At 49.3% G+C, this 11,235-nt stretch overlaps 1 protein-coding gene across 1 annotated transcript in view; it reads right to left on the reverse strand.

Moving 5' to 3' along the window:
* The window catches only part of TBCD (tubulin folding cofactor D), a 163,741-nt gene that overhangs the window by 139,201 nt on the left and 13,305 nt on the right, over positions 1–11,235 (reverse strand). Inside the window, exons 6-7 of the mRNA XM_035025692.1 lie at positions 9,430–9,485; positions 6,190–6,322 (exon numbers count right to left, since the gene is read on the reverse strand). Coding sequence (XP_034881583.1) covers positions 6,190–6,322; positions 9,430–9,485 — 189 coding nt within the window. The remainder of the gene's footprint in view (positions 1–6,189; positions 6,323–9,429; positions 9,486–11,235) is intronic.

Raw genomic sequence — 11,235 nt, forward strand, 5'->3', positions numbered from 1 at the left:
GCTGCCTGCGAGCATGCACCTGTCCAGCAGAGCACGTCATCTCCTCACACAGCAGGTGTACAAACCAGGCCCGCCAATGGAATTAAAGGCGTGCCACACACCATGCATGTTTCAACAACACTCATGCCACCATGCTGCCTGCCCCACGTAAAATGCTGAGTTACATAGAATTAAAACAGTATCAGAGTTGGCTGCTCCATGGATTTAAATCCACAAGGAAACAGAAGGTACGCATTTCACCTGAATTCTACAAGAACACATGAACACTACATAAATGCACATGCATACTGAAACACAAACACATTCAAATGGCTCCTACCCTATCTTCCTCCACCCAAAACCCTGCCCCAGCAAGGGCTACGACTAAAAGCTCAGTTTGGACCATTTGTCCTCCGGCCACACTGAACCCTAAATGAAACCAGAGTGCTACCCTCCAAAGAACCCTAAAAGGAAAGAAAGCAAAGCCTACATGACAAGTGTTTTGGATAATCAGGTGGCTTCTTTTCATCTTCAAAGAGCATGACACGCACTAATTAGCCTCCACACCACCCTCTGAGGTAAGAGGTTTGTTATTTCCCTTCTACAGGCGGGGAGCATGGAGCAAGGCCTTCACCTCTGCCTGAGGTCACAGGTGTTGCTACAGGGCGTCCTGAGGCTCAGGACTGGCCCATAGCAAATCGGCCTCCCTCAGGGCAGCAAAGCACCCACCAACACACCCTGGAGCCTGGGACGTGCATTTCTGGTACATCCTGCCCTTGTGGCATCGACAGCCATTCTACCGGCGCTGGAAACTCCTTTTATTTACTTAGACTCTAGGCAAAAGCAGAGAGGCTTCGGTGTTTGTCCTCACACATGCATTCAGGCACTGGCGATGGGATTACCTGGTTTTTAACATTTGCAACAAAACATTCTATCCTTGGGGCGCATGGGTGGCTCAGTCATTAAGCGTCTGCCTTCAGCTCAGGTCATGATCCCGGAGTCCTGGGATCAAGCCCCCCATCAGGCTCCCTGCTCTGCGGGAAGCCTGCTTCTCCCTCTCCCACTCCCCCTGCTTGTGTTCCCTCTCTCGCTGTGTCTCTGTCAAATAAATAAATAAAATCTTTAAAAAAAAAAATCTATCCTTTAATGTGAGCAATGCTTTTATCAATGATAAAGTAAATAAAACAAACTTCATTGTGAAGGGGGGATACAATCATAACTGGCAAAGAGGAGAGTGTTTTACTGCCACTCATCACACCAGCAGTATTTCTGTGTAAGAACCCTGTCTTTGGCAATAGAAGTGCCCACCTGCCTCCCAGCCATTACAGGGAACACAGGAAGGGAAGCCCCACGTCACCAGTCAGTCGTTAGGCTCTTCAATCTAAGCAGTGAGAGCCACAATGGTGCAACCATCAATAAGGAAGCAGAAGTCACAGCATATTCAAACGATGACCATTTTCAATTTTTAATATGGGTTTTCCTTCTTTGAATTTCCTCAATCTGCAATAATCCTAATGCTTAAAGCAGGACTAAGCCAGAGGGCCTTCCAGGGATAGGAAGCTACCAGACTCCTGTTTCTCCCACACAAGAGTTAAAATTCATTGCTAGAAGAGGAACATGCTTCCAGGAAAATAAAATCAAACCCTAGTTTCGATGGTGCTTGTTACAAGTTCACCTGTTTTGCCTAACTCACACTAATGAACAGGTGGATAGAAATGAAGCCAAGTGCATCAAAGGAGACAGACGAAATCTGAAAGCACAATACACCTGCAAGTTTCATCATGCAGAGCGGACGCCCAGCCTCTGCTGTTCAGGTCTGACGAGCTCATGGTGAAACCCGCTCCCTGCTTGGGAGAGCCCAACACCCCACACCACTTCCTCCTGACCAGGCAGCATCAGCAGTAATTAGACCAAATCACTGCTCTGAAAAGGAAAAGAGAAAAGGAAACAAGACATGTGAGTCCAGAAGGACCCTAGGTTTTCCAGAGGAAACACGGGAGCTTCAGAAGGCTCCAGAAGGGGTGTGCTGGGCCCTGCAGAGTGCCACTTCCCAGCAGTTTCATTTACTCACTTCCCTAGGATTTGGGTTGCCCTGTCAGGCAGTTGTCCACCCCACTGAGGGCGCACCTCTCCAGACAGCTCTGAGATATGGCTGCCATGCTGCTCCAGGGCCCAGCTGGGGGAAGGGGCAGAAGCTTTTGGGAAAATCCCTCTATTCCTCAGGAGAAAGAGAAAACGAGAACTTCTCCTAAGGGTGGAGCCTGGAGATGTCCACGTCCACAGCACTACCCCACTCCTGGCTGGCTCTCTGCACTGAGAGGGATGCTGACCTGCTCCTGTAGCTGGCAGGACAACACTCGGCAGCCTTTCCCAACCAGCACTGGGTTTTGCCATTAAAGGCGTGTGTCTCCCACTTAGGAAGAAGCAGCAGAAAACCTGGGAACAATGTAGAGACAGGCAACAAGATGATCAAAAATGTTTTAAAAAAATAAATAAAAGGACCTAGGGCAAAGCAACTGCAGAAGTGGACAAAAAAGGGTCCCTACGCCCTTCTCAAGCCTTCAGGAAGAGCCCCGAGGACCTGAGCCCAGGGACAAGGGAGCCATCAGGAACTCTCGCAGGTGGCTTGAGTACACAGGCCCACCGCTGCCTCCTTGCCACCAGCCCAGGCAGGGGCCACACAGGCCTCACCTGCCCGCAGGTCCCTAGGGCGGTCACAGCAGGCTCCAGCCCTACAGCCTAGGCACCCTGCTGGCCCAGCTGCCCCTGTGTGTATGAACACAGCTGCGGCTCTTGGGAGGAGTGGCTTCTGGGCAAAGCCTACAGGAGACCCCGAGAGCCCGTGACTGATACAAATTCCTGACTGGGCAAAGAAGGTCTAAAATAGGACCATAACCACAAAAGCAAGTTAGGTCGAATGTGCCTCATCATCCCTCGCCCACATTCAGATAGGTCTGGCATTTTGCCCTGCAGGTCACAGTAGACTGACAGACTCCAGTTATATTTTGTCAGACCTTCCAATTGTTTCTCTATGACCTAAGACTTCTCAATGCAACTCATGCCAAAAAATTAAGAATCCCCTTACACCCAAACCTTCAAATAAAGCATCTCTGCCCCGGGACGCCTGGGTGGCTCAGTCAGTTAAGTGGCTGCCTTCAGCCCAGGTCATGATCCCAGGGTCCTGGGATCGAGTCCCACATCGGGCTCCTTGTTCAGCAGGGAACTTGCTTCTCCCTCTCTCTCCCTCTGCTTGTGCTCTGTCAAATAAATAAAATCTTTAATAAAAAAAAAAGCATCTCTGCCCCATTCACCCATCCTTTACCAGAATTACCTAAAACATAAATGCACTTCTCCAGAATTCAGGCAATGACAGACAGCCTGGTGGGCACACGTCTGTATCCCGCACCTCCCCCTCCCATCCACATCCACACTAGGTGCCCTTCCAGGCCAGCCTCACGCTGCACTGACTCCCATCATAGCAATTACACTGAAAATCCCAATACAACCCTCTTTAAGCACCATCTCCACACACAGCTGGAGTGAGAGCCGCCTGAAGGCACAGGCTGTGCATCTGCACAAGCTGATACCCACGTTTCATCACGTGACAGATGTGCGGCCATGAGGAAAACTAAGACTTCAAAAACATAGAAAATATTTAAATTGTTAAATTAAAAAAAAAAAAAAACCTACTGGGGCGCCTGGGTGGCTCAGTCGTTAAGTGTCTGCCTTCGGCTCAGGTCATGATCCCAGGGTCCTGGGATCGAGCCCCCATCGGGCTCCCTGCTTGGTGGGAAGCCTGCTTCTCCCTCTCCCACTCCCCCTGCCTTTGTTCCCTCTCTCACTGTCTCTCTGTCAAATAAATAAATAAAATCTTTTAAAAATAAAAAATAAATTAAAAAAAAAAACTATTGTTACGTACCCAAGGGAACTAAAATATATGCTCAAACAAAAACTTACACACAGAAGTTCAGGTTAACACTATTCATAGTAGCTAAGAATACCCATACAGTGGAATATTATTTGGCCATAAAAAGGAATGAATTACTGACCTACACTACAACATGGATGAACCTTGAAAACATGATGCTAAATGAAAGAAGCCACTGACAAAGGTCACATGTTGTACAATTCCATTTATATAAAATGTTCAAAATGAGCAAATCCACAGAGACAGAAACTAAATTAATGGTTGCAGAGGGGAGTGATTGCTAACAGGTGTGGGGTTTCCTTTATCAGTGATGAGAATATTCTGAAATTAGATAGTGGTGTTGAGTATGTGACCTTGTGCATATACAAAATAATCACTGAATTAGACACTTTAAAAAAGCAGACGCCTCGGTGGCTCGGTTGTTAAGCGTCTGCCTTCGCTCAGGTTATGATCCCGGGGTCCTGGGATCGAGCCCCGCATCGGGCTCCCTGCTCCGCGGGAAGCCTGCTTCTCCCTCTCCCACTCCCCCTGCTTGTGTCCCCTCTCTCACTGTCTCTCTCTGTCAAATAAATAAAATCTTTAAAAAAAAAAGCAGATTACTTACGGTATGTGAATTATCTCAATTTTTTTTAAGATTTATTTATTTGAGAGACAGCGTGCGTGCGCCTGCACGCACATGCACACACACACACACACACGCACACGCATGCCTGAGCAGGGAGAGGGACAAAGAGAGAAGAAGGAGAGAAGCAGACTCCCTGCTGAGCGCAGGCCCCAAAACGGGTTTGATCCCACAACCCAGGAGATCATGACCTAAGCCAAAATCGAGCTGGACACTCGACTAAGGCACCCTGGCGCCCCCTCTCAATATTTTCTAAGAACTAGTACACAACATATCACGTTCATTTACAGAATGGAAGAAAGGAAAAAAAACAGCACCTCAACAGACCACAGGAATTCAGAAAATGTTCTATTTTTCCAGGTTTCTTTATAAAATGTCTTGAAATATTCTCATCATTTGAAAGGTTGTCCTTCCTAAAGACAACAGCAACACAAATGGAAAGAAACAGATGCCGAGAACATTCCTGAGAGGGGCCAGGCGGTCTGTACCTTAAGTGCCCAGGACAGGGTGTACAGTGAGAAAGGGCTTTCCCCAGGGCCCTGAGGCAGCCCTGGCTGTCATCTCCTCTCCTCCCACATCCTGTGCCCACTGCCCTGGGTGATAACACCATCAGCCCCACTTTTCACTGACCCTCATGACTTCTTACACCTCATCCCACCTGTCAACAGCCAGCACATGGGACAACACCCGAGAAAATGATGTCACACTGAGTCATGGGTCCAAATGTCTCCATTTAAACGCAGTCCGAAATGCCCTGCTCTCCAGAAAGTGGGCCATGGGCCTCTACAGCTTCAGAAACAAGGCCAAGAACCAAGTCTCACCCGCTGCAATTAAAGAGCAGAGAGGAGGTACCATGCCCACAACACCCAAGGACCATGAGGGCCTCAGCAGCCTTCCCTCTTCTGGGAACTGTCCTCCTCATTAGGACTAGAAAAGGCAACACAGGGGCACCTGGGTGGCTCGGTCTGTTAAGCGTCTGCCTTCGGCTCAGGTCATGATCTCAAGGTCCTGGGACCGAGCCCCGCATCGGGCTCCCTGCTCAGCGGGGAGCCTGCCTCTCCCTCTCCCTCTGCCTGCCGCTCCCCCTGCTCGTGCTCTCTCACTCTCGCTCTCTCTCTCTCAAATAAATAAAATCTTAAAGAAAAAAAAAGGCAACACAACAGACAGATGAAGCAGGGAGTGGAAAGGGCTGGAGGTAGGGCACCCACGGGTGCACTCTGTGGGCAGGCGCCTTTTTGTGTTTAACACACTTGTTACTAACACCCTAACCCAAGTAGCTGAACAAAATCAAATGTCAAATCACCTGCTTTATTTCATCAGAGTTTGTTCCGATAATTATACTCTGTAACACAATTACGCAGCAGGAAACCCAAAGAGGACATGCCCTGCCCGCCTGCCCGCCTGCCCGCCTGCCCGCCGGCACGCCTGCCTGCCCCAGCTCTGTGGACACCACTGCCCCCTGGTGGCGACACACCAGGCTGGCTCAGGCCATCTCCTTCACTGGAGCAGAAAGCCCAATGCTGACAATCCAAGGACAACCCTGGGTTTTAAGGTGCAGTACTGTGCTGCTAGGGTTAATGGTCTCTTACTATGTTCCAGCTACTTCAGGATGGACTCAAAGGTGAAGAGAACTTATCCCCTCCCCCGGAGCAGTGTTTACCAGGGACTGTAGCATGCCATCCATGGCAATGACCCCCTCGATGGTCTGGAAGGAGGAGCGGGCCAAGGTGTGCAGGCTCCAGTCTAGGAAACCTGCCATCTTCTTCTGCTTGACATCAGGCCGTGTGACAAACCTGCCAGAAGGAAACAAACAGGCAGGTTGATAGCTCAACCAAGGCTCCAACTGAAGAGAGCTCACCCCTTTCTGGCCCACCACATCCTCCCATCAAGAGAAGTCTCCACGCCAGGACATCTGTCCTCAGATTGTGAATGTCCTGCATTGTGAATTATGTCCTCCTTTCAAGATGGACTCTCCAATCTAAAACACCAAGACACTACCCAGACCATCAGGTGGCCATTCCCCAGCATGACCTCTTTGAGGTAATACACAGGCCCCACCACCCTCGTCTCCTCCCTCCTGGGCTCCCACTCATCCTGAGGCCCCCTACACTGCAGGACCACCTTTACCCGTCCCCACCACTGCCCAGGAACCCCACCAACACCTACTACTCAGCCCGTCCCTTTCCTTGGCCCAAATCCATCTCTGCCATGGGTCTTCCTTTCTCCCACCCCCTCGACCCAGTGCTGCACAGCCCCAAGCAGAGCCCACATATGCTCAGCTCTGCACTCTCTGGAAGCTGGGATGGCACATACTGGATCCTGCCCACTCTTTTACATGCTGGTCTAAGCTGGCAGCCACCCCTGAGCCCCCACACCAGAGCCGGGGCCCCCTTTATTCCTCTCTAGCCAGTCTACATGCTATCTGACTCGGGGGCTCAGGTTGGGCCCATCCTCTCCTAGGAAAGCTTCAACTCTGGGGGCAGAAACACAGGAAACAAGCAAAGGACATGAAGAGACAGAGGGTGGGAAATGTGCAGCCTCCAAGAGAGGCCCAGGGACACCCTCCCAAGGAGACATGGGACCAGAGAGTGTCAGGCAACAGGACCTCAACTCCCTTCAACTGCCCCCCAGGGAACACACGTGGTGGCACTCTTCACTTAATGCTGCAGAAACCCGTCTTACGACGTGCTGGCCCACTTCTTTGTGTTTGCATCACGTACGAAGCAGCACTCGGTTCCGGCACCTGCCTCGGCAACCCTGCGGGAAGCTCTCATCCCAGCCACAAGCCCTCCCACCCAGAGCCCTCTCTTCCCTCAGAACAGCCACTGCCCAGTGTATCAGAAGATGCTCGGCCAGTGCAGTTAAAGTTACACCCATTCTGGAACATTCTGAGAACCTGGCTACACAGCATCGGGATGCATCTACAGCCTGGCAAATTGGCTAGGGCATTTTTAATGCGCTGAAAACCAGCCTCAACCACGCGAAATGCTTACTCGTCCTGACCACTAGATGGTGCAGGAGAGTCCCGCCAAGTGGTTGGATCTGTTCCCAGGTCCCCTTTCCTGGAGGACATCAGGGAGGGAACAAAGGTTTAGGGCTTCACCTCCCCAGCCCCCAAAGGGTGGTGCTCCACAAAGTCAAACTCAGCATAACTCTACCAAACCCTCAGTATTGCTGGTAATAAAAAATAATAAAAACAATTTTTCACCTAACAAATCTGGCAAACACGTTAAGATCTCACATAGTACTGGTAAATATAGGGGAAAGGTAACCTTTCCAGTAATTGCATTTAAAACCCCTAAAATGTCCATTCCACTTCCAGGAATTCATCTCTAAGAATCAATCCGAACGGCACAAAGTTTTATGTAAGACATTCATGATGGCACTGATTTTACTAACAAGTAGCAGGCAGCAGTCTACACGTCCAACAGGGGACTGGAGAAACAGGAGTATATTCACACCGTAACAGTGTTCTAGAAAAAGACTGATTAAAGCTCCAGGCCCATCTGCTGGTAGCCGGTACGACCAGCGTGTGCACCAACATACCCACAGACAGAGCGGTGGCACCAACGGACAGCATCGGGACGAAAAGCAGGAGCAGGTACACCTCTGGGGGATGAAGGTACACGTGGATTTTGTACTTTATACGTTTCTTTATTTTCCAAAACACAAGATTACTCTTAGAATTAAAAAGAAACTCATTTTTTTATTTTTCTTTTATTTTTTAAAGATTTTATTTATTAGAGAGAGAGCTTGCACAGAAGCAGGGGGAGGGGCAGGCAGAGGGAGAAGCAGACTCCCTGCTGAGCAGGGAGCCCAATGCAGGGCTCGATCCCAAGACCCCAGGATCATGACCTGAGCTGAAGGCAGACGCTCAACCAACCAAGCCATCCAGGCATCCCAGAAACTCATTTTTTTAATCACAAGAAACCTCTGTCCAGTGAGTATCTCTGTCCCCCAGGTGAAGCAATGCAGGTGGGCTCACATGTTCCCCTCACACCTGAAATCAGCTCTTCTATCCAAGCTCTGCCCTATGGTGCAGCAAGTGCCCCCACTGCCCTACAAATTAAGGGTTTCTCTTACCACTTTGTGGAAGGTCATGGCTATACACCTAAGTATAAGGGGACCCTGAATGAAGTGTTGCCCATTTTCCCAATCAAAATATCCAAAAGTTTTTACGGCCCATTTTCAACTTTCACAAATGTAGAGTGGGGAAAAGCCAAATATTCCCATTTATCTACTCAATACACTTATTTTAAGTCACATTCCTACAAAAGATTAATGTAGAAAAACTGTTTCCTTCCATTTTCGCATTTCATGAAACAAGCTTCCATAGCTCTCACACACGTCTTTTGCATTTTTTCAGAGACACCAGGGCCACTGTTTGGGTCAGCTCACCGAGCTCATCAGACTAAGAAAGCCATGTTCACATGTTTGAGGCACAGCCTGTTTTTCAGTCAACAGAGAATGTTTGGGGATTTTTATCCCAAGCCACAATGACCCAATCAAGCTCATGATCTCCATAAACCACAGCATTAACTGCTTTCAAAGCGACCTTTAAAGACTCATCTAACTGCCACCACCCCAAAGGTAAGCTTCTGCCCCAGGTATAACTATTACACCTGTTCTAAATCTGCACTCTGTTGACAGGCCCATCAGGTGACCTCCATGAGCCCCTAGCCCAGCACTCTCAGGTTCAAAGGTCTGCAGCCAAACAGAGCCGATGCTCCCTCAAAGAAAGAGACACATACTGGGCAGTAGGAAAGATTTTCCCAGGCCCATCCGCCCGGTGTGGAGGAGGCTCCAAGGTAACACAGAAACACAGGGAATGCAGAAGAGTATGTAAGACAAACCCTCTCGGAACCCACCAGTCACATATCAACCAACACAAGGTACTTACTTGGACACAAGGACAGCAGCGGCATCTCGGGCCTTGTCACTGACAACCAAGTAGGCCTAGAAGAAAGGATCAAGGACAGGCACCATTACACACACCATATAAATCTCTGGGACCCACTCACCAGCCAGTCGCACATGCAGCAGCTCCCAGAGAAGCCAGGTCATGAAGCTTCTAGGCAGAGGCCCAATTCCAAAGCTGCACAAAGCACCCCTAGACTCCTTGCCAGCAAGAGCCAAATGCTGTGCTCACCACCCGGCAGATGCCTAGTTGCACATGGCATGTGGCCAGACCCCTTGAAATACATGTGTAAAAAGAGAAAAATGAAACGCGTATGTGTCACCCAGCTGTAGCAAAGAACCACAGGGGTACATGGGTGGTTCAGTCCCTTGAGTGTCTGACTCAGCAGGGAGTCTGCTTGACGTTCTCCCTCTCCCTCTGCCCCTACTCCTGCTCATCCTCCCCTCTCTCTTTCTCTCACTCTCTCTCTAAAATAAATAAATAAATCTTTAAAAAAAAAAAATCATGGTGTCCACAAAGCACACTTGGGACCTGTCAACATGTTAGTATAGAGAACAGTTAGGAGGCCCCACTCAAACAGAAGAGGACCCAGGGTTAAAACAAATGACTAGCTTCTCTTTGGAGGCTTGCCTTAAGAAGTTCCCAATTCTCATCTCAACTAAGGTTTTTCCAGATGATACATACACAAAAGATCTTTTCTCTGGGGGACAATCAGTGCCAAACCTTTAGAAATGTACACCCACTCACCTGACAGTCCCATTTACAAGACAAATACACAAAGGGTACGTAAAGGTGGTTCATCACCGTACTACTTCTCACAGAACACAATCAGAAACAAACCAAACATCCATCTATAAGAGAATTTTTTTAAGATTATTTATTTGAGAGAGAGAGAGTGTGTGCATACCCGTGCGTGGGGAGGGCGGGGGCAGAAGGAGAGAGAGAATCTCAAGCGGACTCCACACTGAGCAGAGTCTGACATAGGGCTTGATCCCACAACCCTGAGATCATGACCTGAGCTGAAAGACCAAGAGTCAGACACTCGCCGACTGCGCCACCCAGACGCCCCAAGAGAATATTTTAAAACTAGGGTTCAGTGGAGCACCTTTCCCTTTCCAGATTATGAGAGGACGTGTACTCAGACATAAGACGTTCAACGTACACTGCCAGGGAAAAAGCAGCTCGCGGGACAGCAGGGCACCAAAGGCGCTTGCACCAAGCGGGCCGCACGGAGTGTGGTGACAAGCCACAAGCCAAACCGCCTGCTTCAAATCTGGATCTACCCTCTATGATAAAGTGAACCTTCTTCTTTTTGACCATCGCCCCCTCAGTAAAATGAGGATAAAAAGAGTTAACTGTCAGGGCACCTAGCTGGCTCAGCTGGTGGAACGTGGTGGGGTTGTGGGTTCGAGCCCCACATTGGCTATTGAGATTATTTAAAAAAAAAAAAATTAAATTATTATTTTTACAAAAATCTTTAAGAGCCGCCTAGGTTGCTCCATCAGTTGAGCATCCAACTCTTGATTTCGGCTCAGGTCACGATCTCAGGGTCATGGCACTGGGCCTGGAGCCTGCTTGAGATTCTCTCTCCTTTGCCACCCACTGCCGCGCACATGTGCACTCTAATAAATAAATCTTAAAAAAAAAATTTTTTTTTAACTGGGCGCCTGCGTGGCTAGTTGGTTAAGCATCTGCCTTCAGCTCAGGTCATGATCACAGGACCCTGGGCTGCCCGCATCGGGTTCCCTGCTCAGTGGAGAGTCTGCCTCTCCCTCTGCCCCCCCCCCC

This window comes from Mirounga leonina, unplaced genomic scaffold (assembly GCF_011800145.1).
Source record: "Mirounga leonina isolate KUSES-001 unplaced genomic scaffold, KU_Mleo_1.0 Mir_197, whole genome shotgun sequence".
NCBI classification, from domain to species: Eukaryota; Metazoa; Chordata; class Mammalia; order Carnivora; family Phocidae; genus Mirounga; species Mirounga leonina.